General features: G+C 37.9%; 1 protein-coding gene across 3 annotated transcripts in view; it reads left to right on the forward strand.

The window, feature by feature from the left end:
- RAB3C (RAB3C, member RAS oncogene family) overlaps positions 1-27534 on the forward strand; it is a 301875-nt gene that overhangs the window by 132178 nt on the left and 142163 nt on the right. For all 3 annotated transcript variants that reach the window (XM_049649503.1, XM_049649502.1, XM_049649501.1), the window contains exon 3: positions 18489-18607. In XM_049649503.1, the coding sequence (XP_049505460.1) occupies positions 18489-18607 (119 nt within the window). The remainder of the gene's footprint in view (positions 1-18488; positions 18608-27534) is intronic.

Here is a 27534-nt window from a genome sequence, read left to right on the forward strand (position 1 = left end):
AGTATGTGGTCCAAGTGTGAACTAGATTCTTCTGTCTTATGGTTGGGTGTTTTGCAATATCACTGTTCGCTGGAATCCCTGGAAATTTACAAAGAATTAGCTTTCTTTTATGAACTCTTAAACAATTTGGATGATGAGTTTCGCATTGTGTTATTTGGGTATTTTATTCATTAGGAAAGGAGGTAAGAGGTACTTGAATTTAAGATAAAATCTAAGATAAAATAAATTTGGTTTTCTTTTTTTTTTTTAATTTTTTTTAACATTTATTTATTTTTGAGACAGAGAGAGACAGAGCATGAACGGGGGAAGGTCAGAGAGAGAGGGAGACACAGAATCTGAAACAGGCTCCAGGCTCTGAGCAGTCAGCACAGAGCCCGACGCGGGGCTCGAACTCACATACCGCGAGATCGTGACCTGAGCCGAAGTCGGACGCTTAACCGACTGAGCCACCCAGGCGCCCCTGAGATAAAATAAATTTGGTTTTCAGTGAATATTAATAATGCTAAAGAGAAGTCTTCTTTTACAATTTTTTTTAATGTTTATTTATTTTTGAGAGAGATAGACAGAGTATGAGCAGCGGAGGGGCAGAGAGCAGGGGAGGGAGACACAGGATTCAAAGCAGGCTCCAAGCTCTGAGCTGTCAGCCTTGACTGAGCCAGATGCGGGGCTCAAACTCACAAACCGTGAGATCATGACCTGAGCTGAAGTCAGACACTTAACCACCTGAGCCACCCAGGCGCTCCGAGCTAAGTCTTCTTCTAAAGGGAGTAGAAATTTTTTGGAACTGGGTGCATGGAGAAGAACTAGATGATGCCCAAACTTACTGCTGGAAGGACTCCTTGAATAAAATGACTTGCTCGCAAGCACTCTGTGCTCTTTTCCTTCTTGCCTCCCTCTCTGCATTCCTCCCTCTCTTCCTCTCTCTTTGGAGAGGGGCTGTTTGGTTTATAAATTAATTTAACTTGTTTCTGGAAATGGAGCAAATTAAATTTTACATGCACAATTGTACACGCACAATTTGATGCACTTGTTTCTAAAGTGTCCGTCTTCCTATGATGGGAGGCTTAGGCTACATTTTTGTTGGCCCATCCCCTTCCTCTTGCTTTCACATTTCTCATGGCAGCCTGGCAGTTCGTTTCAACATGGGAGATTCCAAGCATTACATCTTTGGTGCCTCCCATATAAAATTATGACTTTATGACTCATAATGTTTCTCTGATGTTTTGGGGGATACGTGGGACAATTTTTTTAAAAATTAAAATTAAAATAATTTAGTCCAATAACTGCCAAATGACCTAGGAATACAAGTGTAAAGGAGACATCAAGTATAGAAACAGTTTTTTGCTTAAGGAGTAGTCTATGTGGCCATCTTGGATGGTAATCTTTACTATCTTACTAATTAAGAAGAAAAATCAGTCAGTTCCCACTATACATTGTGGGACAGTAGTCTTAGAGGCAGAAGGTTTGAACACCTTCTGGAAAAGCATATTTTCCAACTTTTGCCCTGGGCATCCATCCCAAATTTGTATATTTATTTACAAATAAATGGCTAATCTCCCTATGGAATCATTTAAACTTGTACAATAGGAAGAATGAAAATCAGTAATCTAAAAGACTTATTAGAAGAAAATGCAGATTTGTAATATAATGAGGATACACCTATTTATAGACTGTTGGTTTTAAAACATCTCTGCTCTGGAGCTTCCACCTAAGGCTAAAAAAATAAAACATGTATAAAATCTGAGGTCCTTATCTTTTTAAAGATGTTTAGTAACTCCTCTGCTTCTTGGTAGTTATCAAAAACATTAACCTTCCAATGCTCTGTTTTTAGAGCTTAGGCACCATCTACAACTTTCTTCTTAAAATCTTGTTGTATAGTTTAATCCCTTACAGAATGTGTTAACTCTTTTCTGAATCATCCTTGACATGGCTCACAAAACCTATGTTCAAACATGTCCAGAAATGAAGTAATCACCAATACATCAAGTGACTGATTTCTGTATTAGTTGGTTCTCCATTTTGATCACAATCTATACAGTTCCAATCATTTTTAACCATTGAGGCAAAGGGCTTTATCCCTTTGCAAAACCCAACTTGGATAAAGTCCCAAGGAGCATCCTAGTCATTATTTATTTGCTTTTCTTTCCATGGCAATTTCCAATTTTTATTTGCTTGTCTCTGTTTTTTAATTGCCTTGGACACTTCATATTGAAGTTGCTGTCCTGGCAGAAAGAAATATTAAAGCTGAGAGATTTTTGCCTGTAAATTTCAAGCAAAGTGGAAGACCATAGCAGTAATCTCATTTCCATTTGAAAAAAAAAAAAAAAAGAAAAAGAAAAGATCCTATTTTACTGCAGAATGACAACTTGTAAGACATCTTTACCTCTTGGCCACTTATCATTTTATTTAAATAAGAGTGATTAGCAGTGGTTTGAAAAAAAATGGCATACAAGAATTAGGTCTATAATACCTATAAAATACAATCTATGTAATATGTGTATATGAATTTGTATACATATGAATTTCTGTAGCAACTCTGAAAACCTAAACCATAATGTTTATTTATTAATGCTAATTTATTAATGTTTATTTATTTTTGAGAGAGAAAATATGTGAATTATATGTGAAACATATTATTATATCAAACATTGCATTTCAGAAAGAAACAAAAAAAAAGATGAAAGAGCCTCTGGGAGTAGAAATATTTAGCATGTATTGCTGAGGGCCTGTGCTAAACAATTACCTGTGTTCATTCATTTATTCTTCATAACAACCTTGGAGGTAGTCAATCATAATCCCCATTTCACAGTTGGGGAAACTGAGGTGTAGAGAGGTTAACTGATTTTTCTAAGATCACATAGTAAGTGATGGAGTCAGAGTGTGAACACCAGTCACCTAACCCCAGTGTCCCTACTCTTCACGGATAGCCAGTGTTAGTCACACTACCAGCATCAGAATGACCAAGGCAGGCATGCTTGGAGACAGTGTCAGTTCCCAGAGTTCACCACCAAATATACTAAAGGAGAGACTCTCAGAGTGTGGCACTATGTTAACACAACAACTATAATTTATGAGTAAGCCTGTCCAAAAGAAGAGGTTTCCTAAAACTTCCCTGAATGTGAGGTTAGCTCCAGTTATTTATCCATACAAACCAGTCTGAGCTACATCAGAATTTATTGCTGTTGGCAATAGCAAAATAAGGGAAGAAACCCTGACCCAAGTGGTCATGTTCTTCAGCAGCTTAAAGTGGTCTTTAGATGTAAAGAGTCATTCATTCGTCTTTCTGTAAAGGATGAGGGATCTGTGCAAATCCAGCCTTACTGCCTTGACCATCCACCTTTCCCTCACATTTGTGAAATGAGTGGCCAGCTTGAGCATGTAGTCAGGCAGAACAAAGAACTCACAGGGATCAGACCCTGACCTTATTAGCACAGCATGAGCATCAAGCCTGGCATACTCCAGCCTGGGTGGTACCCAGCTGGATAACTTTCTGTCTTTCCTGTAGGAAAGAATTGGTAGATGCCAGTGCATCTGCTCTCTGACTCTGCTATCAAGCTATTCGAGCAGTAGGGTCTGTTGGCATGGTAAGAAAAATACATTTGTCTGGCATACAAGCCCCAAAAGAACTTTTTGCGTTGAAAGTAAAAAACGGAATTATAGTCAGAATGCTAATGCCCTTTCAGGCTTCTCATGCCAGCAGCCATGTTGTCAGTGAAATTTAAATGTGGGAAAAATGCTTTTATGGGCTGCCAGATTGTTTGGCAAATGACTTAGGTCTATTTAATCTATTTGTAATGCAGTGATTTTGGTAACTTTTTTTACTATGAAAGATAAAAACTAAATGTTGCTTTATCCATAGGTTTTATTCCCCATCAACAATGGTTTTCTTTGTCTTAGCTAACCTCTCTTCTTACATTTGAAAGGTATGAGTGTTTAACATACTTCTCTTCTAGTAAGTGATGGAGCTACAATTCAATACAGGTTCTTTTTCATTTCATCTGGAGACATAAAGTGGCTGCTTTCTTTATAATAAGTTCTGGAAATTTGCTTTTTCTCACTGAGTAGAAGATTCAACTCTTAAATGGAATTCAGGTTGAATAAATTCTGTGGATGTTATTCTGTATTTAGATCGTATCAAGTTTTAATATGAGTTTGGCCTCCCTGAGATTTTGTTTATATACAGTGCTATGGTTAGATTTTATCCCTTTCGAAATCAGTCTGCATAGTAACAATGGTAAAGGGGCCCTTAGTGCCCATGGGCCTGTCTTCCCTCCCCACACTGGCCTCTTTCCCTTTCCCTCTCCAGAGGAGAGTCCACTGTTCACAGTCAGTCCTCAGCACTGGGTCTGCCTTCCTAGCTTCCCCAGCCCTTGCAGCCAGTGTCCAGCCCTATTTCCTCCCACCCACCAGTAAGTCCATTCCTGTCTTGAATAAAGATTTATTTTTAAAAAATCTGTTTCCCATGCTGTATCAGAAAGACTTGTATATCTTCATCTTTGGAGGAAGTCACTATTCAGACTCCTGAGACTTAATAAAGCCTCCTTGCTTTTTTTTTTTCTCCATGAGCACATCTCTCATTAACTCTATCATCTTTGTGGCTGGCCTCTGACCTCATCTCTGATTTCAGTTCCTCCAATTATAGAGCCGAACGTCAGATTCAGCTCTGCATTGGTATCTGATCAGAATAGAACAGAAAAGAGACAATTGCTTAAATACCAACTGAAGCCATCTTTTGATGGTTTCAACATAGCCAAAAAATGTAGGCAAAGAAGCCCAGGTTTGTCACCTACTTAGTTATGGGATCTTGAAGCCTTACTTGCAATTATCCTCTATTATAGGAGGCCCTGGAAGACTTTGTGCCTTATAAAATTGAATCCTATGTAACCTCTTCCGGAAATGTTATGTCACATGGGGTCATGGGTGAAATTGCCCCATGCTGTATGAGGCCTGGGTGTGACTTTCCCTGTTTCCCAAATGCCAGTCAATAGGATTAATGTTTTCCACTAACTCAACAACTTGTGAAACCATAGTCAGCAACTCAGGATTGCTTTGATGTTTAGACATTCCACGTGGATGGAAGGAATATCATCACATTATATTTTAAAAATCATTTACGTTGCAGGCTATTCATAAAGAAACAAATATATTAGACCCACTTATAAAAGAGAAATGTATGCCATTAGTAATAGCGGTATTGTTTCTGGTCCAGAAGCCTTTCCAAAGGAAACATCCTTTCCCTGATATCTCTTTTCTCTGGCTTTCCAGTGCTCCCTAGAAGACAGACAATGATTTTATCCTCTCATGGCCCATGTCTGTTACACGGCCAGCTGCCTGCTGCGAGCTTGCTGTTTCCCTGTGTGGAGCACGTAATGAGATGCTACGGGACTTCTGTTTCTGTAGCATCTGGTTTCTACATTTTCATTTCCCTTTGTCTCCCTGTGTGTTTTAGAGACTTCATTCATCGCACATCATACTCATTGTGAAATGATTCTTATCTACCTCAGTGCACCGTAGTTTGAGATGTGGAACTCACTACTTTAACCTTGAAATACTGCTGTGATTCATTAGGCCTTTTGTCTCAATGATGGTCAAGACACTCACAAAAATAAGAAAGTGTAGAGGACTTTAAAGAAATTTGTGAGCCTAATCAAGTAATAGTCCTGATAGAGATTTCATTGTGTGTTTCTTCTTTGAAATCTGTTCCATTTTTATGTAACAGGGCATGGAGAGAGAAAAAGAGGGCATGTGGATTCTGGGTGATTCAGAAGGATTCGTATCTTTATTTCCGCTCCTTCCCGAGGGTGGAGGGTGGGATAAGTGAGGAATAATATTCTACTGAGCAGTCCATTTACATCTTAACAGACACTTTCTCTTAGAATTTGACATGCTTGCTTCAGTTCTTTACCATCATTAACACAAGCAATAATGATGCTAGCTATAGCATTTTATAGCTCACATAGTACTTTTCTTATTTGCAGCTTTCAGTTCAACTCAGTATCAGGTAAAGATTTCAATTTGGAAATCATTCAGCTGATGCTCAGAGAGGTCCGGTGATATTTCTAAAGCCACGCAGTATATATATCAGAGCAGGAACCCCAGCTGTTCTAACACCAAAGCCCTTGCTCTGTCCTCCACATGTTGCTGCTTCCGGGAGAAAAATATAAAAGAGGTTCCATTTATTGAGCACCTAGTGTGTGCAAGAAGCCTTTAGATATATGAATTTACTTAATCCTTACCACAACCTTAAGGGGTAGATCATATTATCTTTCTTTTAGCTAGAAAGTGAAAATTCAGGGGAACCTGGGTGGCTCAGTTGGTTGAGCGTCTGACTTCGGCTCAGGTCATGATCTCACGGTTCAGGAGTTAGAGTCGGGCTCTGTGCTGACAGCTCAGGGCCTGGAGCCTGCTTCAGATTCTGTGTCTCCCTCTCTCTCTCTTCTCCTCCCCTGCTCACACTCTGTCTTTCTCTCAAAAATAAATAAAGATTTAAAAAAATTTAAAAAAAAAAGAAAGTGAAAATTCAGAGGGGTTTAACTACCTGACCCAGCTGGTACTGGGTCATAGATGACATTTTTTCTCTTCCATTTCAGACTGTGCATCCTGCTACAGAAGAAATAAGAATCTGTTCTCCATTTTTTTTTCCCTACCAGACACTACAGTTTAAAAGGGAAACAGGGCATTCTTCTTTCCATTTACATCACCAGGTGAATTTTCAGATGCAGAACAAGCTCTTTTATAGTACTTACGGATAAATATTGTTTTAGTCCCCACCGGGGACTAGTGAAAGAGAAATTTACAAAGGAGAGCATCAGTGCCAGTCTCTTCACTCCTTGCTTTATCTCCAAGTTTCTCTATCATCCTGACTGTGGTTCTGTCTGCTGACCACCTCCTCTCAGCCCCTCAAAACCTACCTGTCACTGGGGAACCTGCCTTACCTTTTCTTGGAGCTTTTTCCAGTTCCCTTCAAGCTGTCCCTTCTTGGATTCCCCTGGAACACATTTCACCCATCACACAGTAAACTCTTCAAATACAGCCAGCTTCTCAGATTGCTTTTACAACTTTCATTTTGTCAGTTTACTGGAAATGCAAATTATTTGATTTAGATATTGCCTCTCATGGATGTTTATTCTGTATTTTTTTCACTACCCAGCCCAATGTTAGGAATATAGATTTATGTTGTTTGGTTAGTTTTTACCAAGAAGTTAACCCAGACAAAATATTTTTTTTAATTTTTTTTAACGTTTATTTATTTTTGAGACAGAGAGAGACAGAGCATGAACGGGGAAGGGGCAGAGAGAGTGGGAGACACAGAATCGGAAGCAGGCTCCAGGCTCTGATCCATCAGCCCAGAGCCCGACACAGGGCTTGAACTCACGGACCGCGAGATCGTGACCTGAGTTGAAGTCGGACGCTTAACCGAGCCACCCAGGTGCCCCAACCCAGACAAAATATTGATTAGTTAAAACAACCTGATTTTTTCCTTATATAAATTTTGAGCCCGAATGTTCATTTTGGCTAGGCACTAAATTGCTTGGGCTAAGTTAAGAATTCATTTTATTCTTGGTTAAAATAGTCCAGAAGAATAAAAGAATGGCCATTTGATAGGATATTTTTATTTCTTTTTGAAGTTCCCTTGGGCTTGAAAACACAAGACAGAAAGGACAGGTGCCCCCACCCTCTGCGGCCGCACAACAATGCAGACAGGATTTGTAACCTTCCTCTTTAATTTTTCAAAAGAAAATTGGAAGTCTTTGAGTTTTCTTCTTCGGTTTGCCCTCACCTTTGCTTCTTAGCTCTGAAAGGCATTGCACGGGCCTCTGATCTTCATCCTCTCTCATCTTCCTGTGCCAGGGTATCACCCTATCTTCATCGTTTCAAAGGGAAACTATAAATAGCTCCACTCTCCTAGGAGACCTTGGCCACATTCTTGTGTCTAAGAACCACATTCCCATCATTGTAACACAGATATCTCAAGTCAAACTTGTACAAAAAACTAAAGGCAATTAATTCTCTCGTGTGTCACTGGTGTTTTTCATCTTTTGATTACAACATCAAAACTCACAAATTTTTCACGATGAAAATCAAGTTATCCAGTGTTCTCTCTCATCCTTCATTACTTCACTTCCATACTTTTAAAGAAATGTAAGTAGACAAGAAATTGTTTATTCATAAGGCTAGGTCAAGGCAAAGATCACCTGTGGTATTTTTTTGTCATATTTTATTTTATTTTTATTTATTTATTTTAATATTTTTGAGACAGAGAGAGACAGAATATGAGAGGGGGAGGGGCAGAGAGAGAGGGAGACACAGAATCTGAACCAGGCTCCAGGCTCTGAGCCGTCAGCACAGAGCCCGATTTGGGGCTCGAACTCACAGACTGTGTGAGATCATGACCTGAGCCGAAGTCAGACGCTCAAACTAACTGAGCCACCCAGGCACCCCTAATTGTCATATTTTGACCCTTATTATTCATCACAGTTTTCTCTACCCTCTAGGAGAAAATATCAGTAGTCTGGGACGTAGACCTTGTATTTTCAAGAAAGAATGAAGGTGCATACAGAACTTAGTCTATAAAGATTAGGTACATTTTTGTTAAAAACAGAAAACTATATTTTAACAGAGAATTGTATTTCAAGTCAGGAAATCTGGGTTATTGTTGATTATTTGGCACTTAAAATTTTTTTTTAATGTTTCTTTAGCTTTGAGAGAGAAAGAGAGAGGGGAGAGGGAGGGAGGGAGGGAGAGAGAGAGAGAGAGAGAGAGAGAGAAAGACAAGTATGTGAGTGGGGCAGGGGCACAGAGGGAGGGAGACACAGAATCCCAAGTAGGTTTCAGGCACCAAGATGTCAGCACAGAGCCGTAGCTGGGCTCGAAGTCACAAACTGTGAGATCTTGACCTGAGCCAAAGTCAGACACTTAACTGACTGAGCCACCCACGCGCCTGATTATTCGGCACTTATAAACTGCATGAGCTTGATTATCTCACTGGCCTCTCTGGGCTTTCATTTCCTGATTTGTAAATGAGAATCTAAATGTTCTAGGTCTGTTTCAGCTCTGAATTCACAGAATGTTTTTAAATACATTTTTCCCTCTTATAGGATTTTTGATCTAGTGCATCAGAAACTTTTTACTGTTGAAATTGGCCCTTTAATATCTACCCTGTTACCACTATATATGGTTATATGTTTGCCATCTTATTTTATGACTTTGCCTTGACCATCCTGATTCTATTTATTTATTTCCTGCTTTTTCTTGGATTGGTTGAGTGCTTTTATTTTCTCCAATTTCATTCTTTCCTTTATTAGTTTGAAAGTTTTATCTGTTATATATAAGGTGATTATTAAAATTCCACAGTTTATATTTAAAATAAAAATTTAATATCTTTATTTCCCCAAACTCAAATACTTAGAATAATTTAACAGCTACCTTTTCCCACTCTGCATAACAGTGTTATGCACTGTTCCGCACTTATACTATCTTGACTTTTTACACCCTAAATTAGAGAACCATGTTCTGGAAGAACAGGTTTAAAGAAATCAGGACTTGTCATTGGTACCACATGTTTGATAAAGGACAACTGGGATGAGAAACAGAAATTAAACCACTGGATATGGCAGTCAGGATGTCACTGATTACTTTAGCATGAACCATTTTAGCAGAGTGTTGGGACCAGTCGTGGTTACCACTGGTGAAAGAATGAATGGAGTTTGAAAAAGTGAAGCTGACAAAGATCAAAAAGCACATACATGAAACAAGTGTTAAATAGCCAAATGACTACATCAAACATAGAGCCAGACTGAAAAAAAAAATCTGAATTGTCCAATAGTCAACCTAAAATTTGGGGGAAGGAGTAGACTGTGTGTGAGAAAAGGTTGGCCTTAGTATGATTCCTATTATTTAATACTTTTATGACTCAGAACTGGTGGCTAACCTCTCTATTTCTCAGTTTTACCATCTATAAAATGGTCTACTACCTCAGAATAATTAAATAAAATGATAAATGTGAATATACCCTGAAACGTATGAAGTCCTGCTAATGTCTCCATTCTTCATGTTGTCATTGTTCTATTTCACTGGTGGTTACTCTGGTGAAAAGTCTAAATCCGTTGATGTTAAATATCACACATTAGTATTATGTCTATCGAAATCCTGTTTCAGTCACACTGTGCTCAATGTCCTATGTCCATCCTCAAACCACAACTTGAACAGATACCATTTCCAGTCATTTTTTTTCCTATTTAAAAGGAAAAGCTCAGGCAGAGCACAGACATTTTTAGGGCAATGAACCTACTCTGTATGGTACTATAATGTGACAGTGGATACATGTCACTATAATTTTGTCCAAACCCAAACCCAGAATACATAACACCAAGAATGAACCCTAACATAAACTATGGACTCTGAGTGATAATGATATGTCAAGGTATGTTCATTAGTTGCAACAAATGTACTACTCTGGTGGGAGATGTTGACGATGAGGGAGGTTATGCATGAGGCTATGCAGAGAGTATATGGGAACTCTCAATTTTCCACTCAATTTTACTATGAACCTAAAAATTCTCTAAAAGATATAAGGCTTATTAAAAAACAAAAACAAAAAATACTCAGTATTGCTGAGCCCAGAGCTTAGTTTAAAATGCGCTTGTCACATCCAATTTAATACTCAGATTCTTTCCTTATCATAATCCTGGCTATATTCCTAGGGACTGGTGGTGTAATAAGAAAAGGGGTTTGACCCACTCTTTTACCCTTTCTGTACCTCCTTTTTGTAGTTACTCTTCCCATGTCAAAAGTGGAAGGAGAGCTGGGAGACAGGGAGACGGCAGACAGCTTTATCTAATGGGAGATGAATTATAATTCTTTCTTAGCTTCGCCAGCTAAGCCTGTCCTGTTGTCCACACCTTTTGTGTAACATATAGCCAAATGCTGGTTCTCTAATGTAGGATGTTCAGGGAGCCCTTCAAGGATCTCCTGCTGTTCAGTGCCATGACATGGAAGTTTGCTCAGGGTCCTTTCCCTTCTAACATTCCTTCAGCTGCCTCCTTTCCCTGTTAGTATACCACTAGACTCATGCACGTCATCCAGGAGACAGTCTTCTCACAAAGTGGGTTAATGGCAAGATGTCTCAAATGCAGCTACCTGCTTTGGTGTTTCTTTATCCATGAGAAACTCACATAGCCTAGACCTGTTAACCAGTGGGAAGTCAGACCTCCCTCCTGCCTCCCTGTCTACCCTGCCATTTCTCTCCAGGTCTTAGGAACCCCACACAAGTGCAGATCAGTACTCCCATTGCCTACACAGACACCCATCCAACCCACTCCAACTGGCATGTGGCTTTGTGAGTGACAGTTCCATCCCTTTGCAAGGAGTCTAGTTTGAGTCTTGTTGCCAATTTTAGGACAACAATAAGATTCCCACTGAAAAGCCTGTTATCTTTTAAAACAGAACATTTGATCATTGTAAGCATTTTGGATCGTGTTTTGTGAAGAAAAACAATCACCATCTTGACTAAAAGCTTTGAGCATGCCTGCATTTGAGTATTACGCCCCAGGTTTTGACAAAATTGAGCATAATCAAAATCCCACTGGGAAGAAGTATGTCAAAGAGATTAATTAAAAAGAGAGCAAAAATGGCATCTTTCTCTGTCTTTGTGTTAATCATTCTTAGAAAGCAAGCTCTTAAATAAAATGAGTGAAGATGCCTTTTACACAGCTTTGTGAGTTTTATTAGGTCTTAAAGAGTTCACAAGAGCGGTTAGTGTTTAGTGAAATTGTCTTAACTTTCATGAGCAGAAACATACTATTGGTTGATATGTTAGGGTCTTCCTGACAATGGAGTCAAAGGCTGTCAATAAAAGAGCTATATGTGACTGTTCCTCTCTTCCAGGGAAGATGAATTGCTATGGTAACACTGCCAAGAAATAATAGGTCAAGTTTTATCCTCTGCCTCAGGCTTATTTTATTAGGTTTTACTTAGAAGTGGATGCCATTATAAAATGAAGGTTTGGGTATTTCAAAGCTAAACATCATGACAAGAAAATCTGACCAATAAACTAGTGTAAGAAGGATGGATAAAGGACAGTTGGTAGGAAGGACATCTAAATTGATTGAAGAACTATTTAGAGGCCAGTTTGTTAGTTCTGTCTTCTAAAATGTGGGCTTGATTTATAGATGATTGTGTAAGTGTGTGTAAATGAATTGAAAGGGACTGTTTGTACCAGGTCAGTAGAGAAGAGTGGTTTGTAAATTTTTTTTTTGATAGAAGATTAACTGCTGTTAAGAAAAAAGTTTTTACTTCATTCCAAAAATAAATATGCAGTAAGAAAACAAAATATTTAAGCTTCTTGTTTTGCTTACTATATTTATGAGACTATATGCAATCTCCTTAATGTCTGTCTATTCATGAAAATGAAAAAATAATCTAACCCTTGAGGGAAAGTACCATCAAACAAAAAAAAAATGATATGTGATTATCACCATTTTGTTGTTGCTTTTGTTTTGGAGGGTCATGTCTCAGAATACCTCATGACTTTGCATTTTTCTATAATAGCATGTCATTCATTTAGGGGTAAAATACCAACATGAAGCAATATATAATTTTTGTCATTTCAAGCAACATTGTTCTTTCCTTCATATATGTATGTGTGTGCAAATATATAAAAGTCTACTTTTTAAAATCCCAGAGGTATATCAATTCACCTTTTTGTGAACAGAATTTTTTTAAATTTTATTTGAGAGAAAGAAAGAGAGAGAAAGAGCAAGTGGGGAGAGGGGCAGAGGGAAAGAGAGAGAAAACCTTAAGTAGGCTTCATGCTCAGCGCGGAGCCCCACACGGGGCTCGATCCCACGACTTTCAGATCTTGACCTGAGCTGAAATCAAGAGTCGGGCTCTCAACCCACTGAGTCACTCAGGCACCCCCAGAATTAGTTTTACATAAGTGGAATATAGTAATGCACTCTAGCATAGCATCCTTCATGAATTCAGGCAGCAAGACTGTGTTAGGCTCCTCAATAAGGCTACCTTTAATTTTCCGTATTTTGTCTTTTGTAAAGTAGTAAATGGGTATGTGGGTAGCTGTGAAATTTATATTGCTTCTGCCCTGATCATGAGGATTCCAGACTGGAGTCAGTGACTCCAGCAGCAATGCTGTACTGAAAGTTGGGTGGCTTAAAAAAATAGAAATGTACTGTCCCACAGTTCTGGAGACTAGAAATCCCGTTAAGGTGATGACAGGGCTACGTTCTCTCTCAGGCTCTAGCAGAGAATTCATTTCATCCCTCTCTCCTTATTTCTGGTGGTTGCCAGCAACCCTTGGCTTCCTTGGCTCCTTGATGTATCACTACAGTCTCTGCCTCTGCCTTCATATGACCTTCTCTGTGTGCTCTGTGTCTCTGTTTCCTCTTCTTCAAAGGATACTAGTCGTAGGATTAAGGCCCACCCTATCCTGGAATGGACTCATATTAACTAGATTACACCTACAAAGACCCTATTTCCAAGTCAGATTCAAAAGTTCTGGGGGTTAGGGCTTCAACATATCTTTTGGAGGGAACCCAATACACCCCATACAGTGGCTATGAATTGAGAGAACCTCACCACTGAGGTGGTCTCATTTACATTTTTGAATCTCTAGTCTGTCTAGTTCTTTAGAAATGGTATTTTCATGATTTTACCTAATTTTTCATAGACATGTAGGGAATATGATATTCTGATTAGTGAAATGCTTTTAATGTGTAGAATTTTGAAATCTATAAAAGTATGTCTCCAATAGGTAGAATAAATTTAACATAAACCAATCACAGTCCCTAACTGGTAATACGTGTTCATGAAATGTTTTTTGAATGAATGAACAAAAGAATCAATGGGTCAATCAATCTACACTGTTACTAAACTGTATTAAGCATCGTTTAATCTTCATTTGATGCTTCAGAATAATTCCTACAAGAGATTACTACTTGCTTGGAGGCTTGCTGACTATTCCATTTCATATCTTTGTGTCTGTTTGGAAATTTAGTGAAGTGTGTCTATGTCTTAGGTTGCAGGATCCTCCTCTTTCATTTCTGCTGTCAAAATCTCTTTAGTTGTCAGAAGTCACGCATTATATCACACGTATAATATCACATATTATATCCTCTAGTTTAATTAAATTACTTTTGTTGATCAACTAACATCAATGTGTTCAACTGCATTTCTTCACATGTAAAATTGCCTACTTTATCATGTATTCGGATTATCTATCCTTTAATATGTTTTTCCCTGTCTAGTCATTCAAAAAATGTGTTTTAGTTGTGGTGATGTTAGCTGAGTTTTATTCCTTTACTAATGTTTACTTTATTTTCCTTTTAATCCAGTTCAGAGAGGAGTAACTGCCAAAACAAAAATCAAATTACAATGGAAAGCTATTTCCTTTATCTTAAAGCTGCATGTTATCTCTGCGTAAGTCCAAAGGGTTTGAGAATGCAATACATACAGTTATAAAAAAAAATAGAATATTTCACCAGAAAAAATTTAAGGCAAAGACAGAGATCAAAATGCCAAAATTCAAACTGAAAGTGTTCCTAGCTACTACTTATCAAGCTGCTAATGTTTTATATTTTACAGTTCTTTTCTTGACATGCACTCAAGTATTTGCTAATCAAATCTATCATTAAAGCCAAAAATTCCTCTTAAAAATGTGGATGAGAAATCACAATATTTAAGCCAACTAAAATCATTTTATTTTTCTTAAAAGAGAAGAAAATGACAGCTAACCTTCATGGAAGAAAGTTTTCAGTTTTAGTCATATTTTTATCCTTCACTTTCTCTGTAAGAGATTTCCAGTTGTGTTTTTCAATTATAGGAACTCTACATTTATAGAAAATCAGCAGGTATCCCCAGTTATCAGAATTAACTGAGCAGAGGAACAATGCAAAACCAAGGTTGGGAGCCATTTTTCTGAACAAATTGAGAAGAGGTACCATTGTAGCCAGTTACCTTCTGAGACTGCTCACATTTAATTACATTAGTGGCACTTGACATTCTAAAATGTTTCTTTCTTTCAAATATAACCTTCTATCATCATTAGTAAATGTCAAATGTAATGAAGTGTTTTTCTGACTTATTTTTCTTCCTGATACCATGGGAAAGAACATGCTAATGAGTTTGTAATTCTGAAGCTGTTTTCAGTGCTCAAAACCAATGAAGAACCAACTTGGTGTCTGGTTTTTTAGCTTAGTTTTACTCTTTTTGTTGTTATCTTTGTATTTGGGAAGATTTCCTAATATACTTCCCCTATTTGGTGAAGTTCTTATTCTTCCTAAGAGCATTTAGGTGACAACTACCTCTAATTAGATTGTGTTTCTGGGTTCAAATCAGAATGGAGTAGAAGGCCCTGACCCTTGCTGTGACTTGAGTGCTTTCTGAAAGGTTCTATTTTTTTTTTTTTTCTTTTAAGCTGGTTTTCTTATAAGCTTTGGACTTACGCAGAGATAACATTTTTTAAGCTGGCTACCCCTCTCTCTACTTTTAAATTTTAGTAATGGCTATCCAACCGTGTGGTTCCCTGTAACATATCAGTCATAATACAATAGGGCCTTGATTTCTGCTCTCTCAAAGATTAACAGCACAGAGACTGAAATGAATGTTTTATAATGCTAGAACTGGTTTCTTTACTGTCAAAATAAAATTAACATCTTAAGAAAAGAGAAGCCATCACTGGAAGAGGTCAAGAAGAAGGGGATGTCATAGTTTTCCAGCACACCGTTACTCAGTGTCTGTTTTGAAGACATGCTTGACAGAAAGAGTCTAGGTCACCTTTTAGCAGTGCCTTGGGTGTATTGGCTGTTTTCTCCTAGTGAAAAATCAGGGGAAAGCTGTCTGTTATATAGAGAGGGCAGCAGGAATGGGGTCCCCAACCTATGAGAAGACTACTCAATGCTAGAAAGCTTTTTTTATTTTCAGGATTTTTATCATTTTAATTTTTACACATTTTGTAACTTAAGAAAAAATTTTTTGAGTATAGTTGACACACAGTGTTAGTTTCAGGTATACAACACCCTAACCCTAACCCTAACGCTTGACTGAACAAGTCTTATGTGTGATGCTGTGCTCACTACAAGTGGAGCTACTATCTGTCATCATACAATAACATTACAGTACCAAGGACTAGAAAACCATTTAAAGTTACTTCACAATAAGAAAAAAAAAAAGTAATTTTATAGGTAGTGTATTCTAGAAAATAGGAACCCAGGATGAAAGTAGATGTTTTAAAATAATTATGAGTTTAGTTCCCCAAACAGCCAAACTTTATTACACAATCTCAGATTATACCATGCTTTGTAAACATAGTCTTTGGGAATTTGGTTCTCTAACTTTCTTCTTTATTTCACAATTGGATATGATGTTAACTGAATTAAATCCAACATGTATCTAAGAATATCCACATAAGCTTAAGATTGGCTTCTTTCTGCCTGATAAATTTGTATATTTATCTCAATTATATGCAGCTGATGATATTAATGTTTATCTTGTATGTCTACATTTTCATATTTATGTAATATTAAGCAAAGTAAAATAAAACATTCACGTAAGTTCCAGGGAACTTCTATTATGGAGGCATGCACCTATGTGGCATTATTATGCTTGGGATTCAACTCTTTTTAAAGATTAATTAGCTATTTATGTGCCTATATATAAATAATTTTTAAATTAGATTATTTAACATTTTTCTTAATGATTTCTAATACTACTTAGCATATTAAAGATAGTAACTTTTGGTCTTCTGGTACTATGAAAATAGATTTCCCACTTTATTTGATTATGTATCATTTTAATTTGATTTATACCTTTTTTTATATTCAAGGAATTTCAAATTTTCATGCAGTAAAGTCTGTACTTAGCTTTTTGTTTTCAGCCAATGTTGATACGTTCTGAAAGATCTTTTCCACAGATTTTGCTCTATTTTTGCTATTTTAGGTACCATAATTTGTTTTCATCCTATCTTTGGAACTGTATTTCCCTAATACCATCTCATAAACATCTCCCTGGTCCTTGTTCTGGTTTCATGAAAAGTCACATGCTTGGCTAATTCTCAACTTCTTCATATCCCCATGTTCTCCTGGAATCACTTGCTGATTTCCTTAGCCTTTTTTGATCACCCTTCTCTGAAATGGCAGGGGCCAAATAAAATATACCACACAGACTAGGAGAAAATTGTAAGCAGGGTCATGTTTCTTAGGGTTAGTCTATGGTGGGGTGTAAGCATCTAAACAGGAGAATACCTGTGGGTGAGGAATAGCATTTCCAACATGAGCCCATCCCTGTAGTGACACTCAGATGTTTGTTTCATTTTGATGACAAAGGATCCTATTCTTGTGTCATCCAACACATCAGCTTTCCCTACAAGGGCTATTAGGGCGACCTGGGTTATACTCCATGTGCAATGGAGACATTCCTGGGAGAAGAAGAGAAAGATGATCCAGACTGAAGTCAGAAGGAAGATAACATTTCTTTCCAAAGTGCTCAGCACCTACAGTACTAGCAAAGAGAAATCAGAGCCTGATCTCCCGGGAAGGCAGTGAAGGAGAAAACCTGGGAGCGTGGTGTCATAAGCGATAGCCTAGATCCTATGAAGACAAAGGGGCAAGAAACAGTTGAATTGAGGAATTATTTCTTGAGCTACACTAAAGTATACATGACATATACAGGTGACTTCACTGATGTATCTGCCTGATTCCCAGGTTTCACCATAGCATGCCATCTCTTCTGCAGGCCCTGAACCCCTGTATTTGTAAGCTGCTATCTCCCTTCTTGGGCTAGCCTTGACTCCCCAGCCATCAAAAACAACAGCCAGTACTTGGCATCTGTTGACCACTATTCGTATGCCAGGTTTTGTGTGAAGCACTTCACATATACTGTTTTACATGATCCTAACAAACATGCTAGACTTTAGAGAGGTTAAGTGGCTTGTCCACATTCCCCTAGTCGTGTAACAGGAAGACAGAAACCCCAAATCTCTTGACTCAAACATCCACAGGAAGCATATATTTTTATTCTCATTTTACAGTTGAATAAGCTGAGATTAAACTGTATGCTTTTAAAAGCAGGGAATTTTCATAAAATTATTTTCCCCCCACAGTGGCCTCTGCTTAGATTATAAATACATAATGATGGAGCTAATGAACTCTTCTGGTTTTAAACTATACAAAAAGCTACAGGGTTCTGATATGTATAATCTTTCTTTTTCTTTTATTTTCTATAGTGATCTTCTGTTTAATAGAGTGAACATATGTAGAAGGGGTATTTTGAGCTAGATCTCTACCAAAAAAATAATTTTTCATAATGTTGTAGAGCTGCTATCTGGAAATCATTAGGGAAAACAAGACTAAAAAGATATATAGTTATACATTGCAAGCACAATTTAGACTCTATTATGACTGTTTTTGGAATAATTAATCACTTCCTAAAACATTTATTGCCTTATTTTTTGAGAGATCATTATTGTTATTTTTTAGGACACAGCAGGCCAGGAAAGATACAGAACTATCACCACAGCCTATTATCGTGGAGCCATGGGCTTTATTTTGATGTATGACATCACAAATGAAGAATCCTTCAATGCGGTACAGGATTGGTAAGTAGGAGCAAATACTCCCATCACTAATCATAATGGTGTTTTCATTCAACTTTCTCTTCTTCCTCAAAGCACTGACCACACTGCAATGTAATATGTGTACTTATTGTATACTGTGATCTCCCTCATGCTTCATAAAGCAGACATGTACTAGCTATGCTAAGAGCTGTTGTTTAGGGATTGAGAAGAAGTCATTTTGGTGATTTTTCTACATTTTGTACCTTCCAGTGCTTTGCATCCTGTCATGCCTAGTTCCATGGAGACTTTTGATTTTTTTTTTTTAATATAAACAATGAATAGTTTGGAAGTTTACTGGTCTAATATAGGGATTAGGAAACTGAGAACCATAGGTCAAATCTGGCGCAATGCTTGTTTTGTAAATAGTTTTTTAAACATAGCCATGCTCATTTTCTTATTGCCTGTGATGGCTTTCACACTGCAACAGCAGAGTTAATTAAGTTGTTTTAACAGAAACCATATGACCCACAAAGCCTGAAACCTTTTCTATCTGGCTGTTGACAGCAAAAGCTTGCTGACCCCTTGTCTAGATTTGTTAAATAGTTTTCAGTTTTTCTTCAAGTTGAAAAGTTTTGAAGGACTGAGATAAATGCAGAGATAAAACCAAAGCATGTTCTGACCCATGGCTACACCGTCTCTATGAAAACCCCTGTCTGTGGTGAGTATGGTTTGCAGTGGAGAGCGTGTGCCCTTGGGTGCAGCTTCCTTCAGCTTCTTCTACCAGCACCTTGGGAGGAGACATGGAAGAGCTGATGGTCACGGTCATGGATTCAAGCAGCAGGTCTGAGCAGAGTTGCTTTCTTGTGGAAAGAGCCAGAATCTCGCTAGAGCTTTGCGTGGTATTGGGAGGAAAATGGAGCTCCCGCTGCTGGTACCAGGACTGAACAGATACCATATTTTAACTGAAAATACGGCTTGTCTTCTGCAAGGAAGCATTAGCTGTACAAAAGTGAAATAAACTGGAGCACCTGGGTTGAGCATCCCACTCTTGATTTCAGCTCAGTTTGTGATCCCAGGGTCATGGGATTGTCCCCCACGTTGGGCTCTGTGCTAGTGTGGAGACTGCTTGGGTCTCTCTCTCTGTCTCTCTCTGTCTCTCTCTGTCTCTCTCTCTCTCTCTCTCTCTCTCTCTCTCTCTGTCCCTCTATCTCCCCCCACTCCCGCCTCTGCCCTTCTCCCCTGCTTGAGTGTGCACTCTCTCTATCTCAGAAATATTTTCTTTAAAAGTGAAATAAACTGTATTTTTTTTCTGTTTTAAATGATAGTATAATCCAAAGTGATTTTTTTAAATTTTTTTAAATGTTTTTATTTATTTTTGAGACAGAGAGAGACAGAGCATGAGTGGGGAAGGGACAGAGAGAGGGAGACACAGAATCTGAAGCAGGCTCCAGGCTCTCAGCTGTCAGCACAGAGCCCGACACAGGGCTCGAACCCACAGACTGTGAGATCATGACCTGAGTCAAAGTTGGACGCCCAACTGACTGAGCCACCCAGGCACCCAAAAGTGATTTTTTTTACATGTGTATTAGCTCAATGAAGGTTGGATGCTATTAAAATCTTCAACTTACTTTAGATTATTTCTTTTACATTTTAATTTTCATACGAGAAAACACCGACATCTTTTCTATTTACACACATAAACACACACACAATGCAAGAAATGATACGTTTACAATAGCATCGCAAAAAGGAAATATATAGCTATAAACTGAAAAGGGAAAGTTTGGGATTATATGAAAAAGTAATGATCCTCCACTGAGGCACATAAAAGAAGGCCTAAGTACTCTTCTTTTTAGTAGACTGAATATTGTAAAAATGCCAGTTCTTCTCAAATTAATTCTTAAATTAAAGGTAATCCCAATTAAATACCAGTAGGTTTGGTACAGAATGGAAGGAAACAGAGAGTCCAAACATGGCACAAATCCATATGGGGATTTAGTTTATGATGAAAGTACCATTTCAAATCAGTGACAGAAAGGCTGGTTCAATTAAGAGTGTGGCGATATCTAGTTAATGGTCACACACAGCTCCAGCACACATACTGTTGTGCAAAATGGTCATTTTAACTTTGATTATTTCCTCCAGGAAATCTTGAGACCCAGTAGTCCCAGGCAGGAAGCGTTCCTGAATCACGTTTCAAACTTCAGGATCCCAAATGCTGTTTGCACCCTCAAGAATTGAGTTCATTAAAACCAAATGGCAATAAGGCCGGGAGCCCAAGCTCTCTATACTCCTGACTCTAGTATCAGAAATGATGTAGAGAAGTTCAGTGTCCATACGCCCTATTCCACACCTTCCCCCACTTACTCCAGTCAAACCAGCTTTTCCCCCACCAAGGCTTCCTCACCTGTCAACGACTACCTGCGATACATCAGTCTTCCTCTTCCTCAAACTCCTTATTTGACTCTTAACTCACTCTTCGTTTTTGAAGCTCTGTTTCCTTTTTTGGGGTGGGGGAGGGGAGGAATATTTTCCAGATTCTTCTTGTCTCACTCTAGGACTGCTTCCCTTTCTACTTCCAAGATTTCCCTCACTCAGCCAAGGGTAAGTGTACCCCCATGGTTTGTTCAGTTGGGCTCATTTTTAGTTTCCTTGCCTATCTTATCCACTCACACACATCATTTATCACTTACACCAGATGGCTCCCAAGTTTACATTTCTGGCTCCAGTCTCTTTTAAGCTGCTGTGTTGCATTTCCAGGTGCCCAAAATATTTCTTCACCTGGATATCCTGCTGGTGCCTCAGAATCAATGATTTCTGCCTGAAATTGCTCACCTGCCTGACGTCATTATTTCTTCTCACTGAGACCACAACACTCTGTCACCCACGGTCCACCCTGAATCCAGTTCTAACTTCCAACCATCCTAATCTAGAACTTGATCTTGAATATTAATTTTTCCTGAATATCTTTTGATTCTGCTTCTGCCTTTCCATTCCTTCTGTGACCATCATTGCTTCTTCTAATTTTTTTTTCCCTCTACCCTCATAGTAGCCTTTCTAACTGATCTTTCTCCCTTTAGATTTCTTCCTGTCTCAAGCTATCCTATCCCACTGCTGCTATCAGAGTCTTCCAAAGGAATAGGATCCTAAAGATCACTGGAAGACCCCTGCCCAAAATTCTTGACTTAGCATCACCTACTTAATTAATTAAAGTTTCTTCAGCCTGACTTTCAGACACACCACATTTATGGATCCGCTATGTCTTTATAGTTTCTTCTCACTATCCTAGAGTCCAAATGATCTATTCACTGTTTCTACAACACAGCCTAAACTTTCCAACCTTTGTCAGTTTTTCCTTTGATGTCACACCTGCTTTGCATACCTTTTTCACAGCCTACTGCCTCTACACCATGTAGGTCTGTCAAAACCCATGTCCATCCATAAACCAATCCTTACTTACTCATTTGTATTCATCCACAATTGTATGATCATTATTATTAGAATTTTCTTATTCATTCAACAAATAATTATTGAGTACCCACTCTTTTGACAATCTGCCGGACATTTTATTTATGCCATCATTTACTATGCCAGTTAATGGATAGTAAATTCAGATCCCCCGGTTATCTGATATAGAAGTCTGAGCACTGTTTTTGATTTCTTTTACACGTCACAGCTCATTGACCACCAAGTCCAATATTTTGACTCTTCTATGAAGCTTTTGAAGATACTGCTCCCCCCTTTCCTATCCACCCCATTTTCCAAGCCCAAGGGACAGTACTACTCACACCCTTATCTCTGCATCCACACTACCCTAATATTTTCTACAGATCACATAAGGAACCTAGCAGGCTCTTGTTATTTGATTACGTTTTTTTCTTCTGTATTGAACTGTGAATTCAGGGGCGCCTGGGTGGCTCAGTCAGTTAAGCGTCCGACTTCAGCTCAGGTCACGATCTCGCGGTCTGTGAGTTCGAGCCCCGAGTCAGGCTTTGGGCTGATGGCTCAGAGCCTGGAGCCTGCTTCTGATTCTGTGTCTCCCTCTCTCTCTGCCCCTCCCCCATTCATGCTCTGTCTCTCTCTGTCTCAAAAATAAATAAAAAACGTTAAAAAAAACTTAAACTGTGAATTCATTAATCTTTTTTTCTCTAGTACTGAAGACAGTAAATCTTATCAATTTTTTTCTAAATTTTTATTGTAGTGAAATATACATAGCAAAATTTACAACCCTAACCATTTTTTAAGTGTAAAGTTAGTGGTAATAAATACATTCTTAGTGTTGTCGCAACCATCACTACCATCCATCTCCAAAACCGTTCATCTTGCAAAACTGAAACTCTATGCCCTTTAAATAATAACTTCCTATTCTTTTCTCTCCTCAGCCTCTGGCAACTACTGTTGCCAGAATTTGACTATTCTAAGTACCTCATATAAGTAGAGTCATAGTAATCTATTACTGTACAATAGTACAATTTATATTTTGAATGGATAATCCAAAGAACTATAGAGAAGCAAGCATTTTCTTTGTTAATATCCCAAAAGAAGATATAAAATTATTTCAGACTGCCACAGTCTGCAATTAATGGTTCTATTCTTCCTCCCCCCCAAAAAAAGTTTAATGTTGTTACGTATATTGCTGCTATGGCACTATTTATAGTCAACTTTTTATCATTCTGAAGTATCTACTTGTCTTAAGTGCTTAATAGATTATAAATTATTTGCAGAGAAATACTATCTTATTTGTTTGTGTCCCCTATTTAACATAGTTACCATCACAAAATAGGTATTTTAAAAAGTATTCTTCATTGAAAAATTGACCCATCAAAAACCTTGGAAAATGTTTAAGGAATAAAAACAGAATTGTATAGTAAGGGAAAAAAAACCTGTGTAGGAAAAAAAATCCACTTCAGCATTTCAAGCTTGCTTTGCATATAGGCCATGACTAAGCAACAATGGGGAAAGGAGGGAGCTTTGTAATATTCAGTGGTGACTTTCTACAATAGGAAATAAAGTATTCTCAAAAAAAAAAAAGCAAGGACAAAAGAACATATTCTCTAAATTACTGGTCTCCAAGTGCTTATCTTATGGGTGCAAAAACAAACAAACAAACAAACAAAAAACCAAAAAACAGAAAACATTTATAGCAAAAAATAAGAAATTAAATGAAAGTGATTTGCAGCTGAAGTTTCTAATACTTTCTCATAACAAAATGCTCTTCAGTTGCACCAAAAGGAAAAAACAATAGTTGTTTGCTGTGATCCCAGTAAAATTCTTAAACCAACTATAGGGAAATTTAGATTAAGTGTTAAATTTTTTTATAATTTCATTACACACAAATTCTAATCTGTTAAAAAGACAGGTATAGAGATTTAGAGAAAATAGCAATAAGTTAGCAGGTCATGTTGAGGAAATGGCAGTGATCTCTTTTTTGAAAACACATTAGACTGTGCTTTCAATTTTCCACTGGAGTTTTATTAGAGGAATTAAATAAAAATATCCTTTTTTCATAAGAGACTGTTAAAAACTGAGAACAAACTGAGGGTTGATGGGGGGTGGGAGGGAGGGGAGGGTGGGTGATGGGTATTGAGGAGGGCACCTTTTAGGATGAGCACTGGGTGTTGTATGGAAACCAATTTGACAATAAATTTCATATATTAAAAAAATTTAAAAAAAATATCCTTTTTAACTTGACCAAATTCCAAAGTTCTACAAAATTAATATAAAACAAAACTCACTGTGAGCTTATGTATAAGTTTATATAGAGTGTACAAATATTCAAAAAGACTGTGAGGAAGGACACATAAAAGACATATACAGTATGGTTAATGAAACAGAATTAGTCACACTCAAGAATCAGGAGAGGATAATTGTTTTAGCCCTCATTCCCTGGAATTAGGGTGGAAAAAGCTTTCATGTTAATATTTTCTTGCAAAGTATACAGTCTCAGGGAAGCCAGAGAGAGGAGTCCAAGTTCCACATACATGGATGAATCATTTTAGTAGAAGAGGGAAGCTTCGGTGTGGGAGGCAAGAGACTGTGGTATTGGCCACAGGTGAGCTACTCTGGGTTATGCCTTTCTTGTATTGATAACACAGGCGATCGTCCAACAGAGCTCTTGCAGAAGTGTTTAGCAAGAGCAATGACACAAGTGGCCAAGAGTCACCTCAAACAGGTGAAGCAAGATCTGAAAGAGCACATAAAAGGTGTCTGACAGAGAATTTACAAAGCTTATGGAAATCACAAAGATAAAATTGTTACTATATTTAAGATGAAATTTCGTTCTGAAATTCCTGGAAATCAAGGTGAAAATCAAAGCTGGGGGGAAAAAAGTAAACACAGTGTGTTATATAGCTCTCATTATAGGGGGGTGGGGAATACCATACTAATGCCCCAGGACAAAGAAAATTTTCTTTGAAATAAATTCTGATGGAAATGTCTTTTATATGGAGGCACATTGGATTTATGTCAACAATGGCTTTTTACAACTAGTACTAAAAAGACCTCACAAAACTCCTTTTTTATAGTGCCCTCAAAACACAGAAGGCAAACATTAGAGCATATCAGTGAAGGCCCTCTGAGAAGCTAGGCAAATACTACAATCTGAACACATAGATTTCTTGTAGTCTCTAACAATCCAAGAATTGAATGGTAACCTCTCAGGTGAATACTTGGATTCTATGCTATCTAGACTGTCTTCCCTAAGTAACATTTTTCTATCTTATACCTTAGGTAGAAGAGAGTGTGAGGTTATGCACTCTGAAGAGGGCCTCAGATAATTATACTGCATCCAATATTTTGGATTACAGATACTGACCTTTTATTATTATAAGTGTTAACAAGTCTTTCTAGTTTTTGGACTTCTTTTAGTCTCTTGAACTTCTCATACCTCTGGGATTCTCTTCCTCTGGGCCTTTGAACATGCTCTGCTTTCTATAAGAAATCACATCCTTCCAACCACCACGCAGATCAAGCCAATTTCCTCTCATCCTTCAAATTTCAGCTTGTTCATAATTTTCTCTGATGTTTTCTCAAATACCAGATTCTTTTAGCTGCTTCTGCAGTATACTTTCAAAACACTATCACACGTATGTCTTATAATATATTCTAAGTGTTTATTTAGTTCTCTGTTTTCCTGCTGAATTCCATGTTCCTTAAAGACAAGTACTTTGCTTGTCTTTACCTTTTCATCCCAGGGCCTACCCCAAGGCCTGGCACTGAGTGGCTGGTTAAGAAATACTTATTGAATGAGTGAGTGAAACCTGCATGGAAAATGTACACCTCGTGGGGCTATCTGAATTAATTGGAGGGGCACCTGGGTGGCTCAGTTGGTTAAGCATCCAACTTCGGCTCAGGTCATGATCTCATGGTCCATGAGTTCAAGCCCCGCATCAGGCTCTGTGCTGACAGCTCGGAGCCTGCTTTGGATTCTGTGTCTCCCTCTCTCTCTCTGCCCCTCCCCTGTTCATCTCTGTCTCTGTCTCAAAAATAAATAAACATTAAAAAAATTGAATTGATTGGAGTATTTTGTAAAAAGATGTGATAAAGTAAGGTGGCTGTAAACAACCCTATTGGGAACTGCAGTGAGGTTTGCAATGGTTCTTTGGATTTGTCCACATGGTGAAAATATGTCTAAATCATGGTCAGTAAGTAGACTAACTGACCAGATCCCCATTTGCTTAAACTTGCAGTTTGTTAGGGAGAACACTGTGTGCAGTTGCAAAGTCAAGGGTAGGAATTTAGTGGCTCCATTGCTGTAAAAAAAAAAAAATAGAGCTTACCTCTTTTTATTAAAAATTTTTATAAATATTTAAATAAATATATTTATATTTATATTATATTTATATTTATATAATAAATATATAAATTTAAATTTAAATATTTAAATAAATATTTTAAAAATATTTATTTTTTAAATAAATAATTTATTAGAGAAACAGGTACCAAATAGATTCAAATAGTTCTAGAAACCCAAAATCACCACTGCAAATTTCACTGCCTTTGAAATATTTCTCAGGTGAGTGAGTGGTGACCCACAAGTTCCCTGGGTCTCAGTTGGAGCATGGCCCTTGGTGTATGGAACTTGGATCTCTTGTCCTGGCTTTTCCTAAACGTCCAGCAGCTAAGACTCAAATATCTATGCCAACTGCAGTGCCTTTCAACTTGACTTAAAATCTTCTCATTCCTGACTTTAAATGCATTTCTGTTCTAAGTATGGCATGGCCACAGGCTGCTGTATTTCCTGTAGGAGAATGTCACTGGCTTATCTCCTCCAACCTTATTTATTTACATTCGGCTTTTTATGACACAATGAGGAACTCTAAATATAATTTTTTTTAAGGCAGGAAATCTGGTGAGCAGATTGATATTTTTTAAAAAACCACCAGAGTGAGGATAAAAGTCTAACACCGTCTTCCCACCAGTTTTAAATAATTCATTTCTATGACGTTCAGGGTACCATTGCAGATGTGCTAGAACTAGAATGAAATTTCACCTTCAAATATTCTCTTCCTCTGCAATTTTCTTTGTTTTTTTTTAATCCAAAAACATATAATGGTCTTAAATGAAGGTGCTATCATATTAAATATGAATTTTAGCTTGATACTAACAGCAAAGATAAGCTTTTGTTCGGGGCTTCTTAATCTTGTTCAAGGGTCCTATCAACTATAGAATCAGTTCTGTCACAGCTCAAAGGGGACAGTTTTGGGATTAGAGCACAGACATCTGAGCCCAAGGCTCCCCACCACTGCACAGTGGGCATCAAGGAGTCTTTCCTCTCCCTGGATCTTACTGGCTCAGTCTCTCAGTGCTGCTCTGAACCAGCCTTAAAACATTTTTCTCGGGGCGCCTGGGTGGCGCAGTCGGTTAAGCGTCCGACTTCAGCTCAGGTCACGATCTCGCGGTCCGTGAGTTCGAGCCCAGCGTCGGGCTCTGGGCTGATGGCTCAGAGCCTGGAGCCTGCTTCTGATTCT

The sequence above is a fragment of the Panthera uncia genome (assembly GCF_023721935.1).
Source record: "Panthera uncia isolate 11264 chromosome A1 unlocalized genomic scaffold, Puncia_PCG_1.0 HiC_scaffold_17, whole genome shotgun sequence".
Classification (NCBI taxonomy): Eukaryota; Metazoa; Chordata; class Mammalia; order Carnivora; family Felidae; genus Panthera; species Panthera uncia.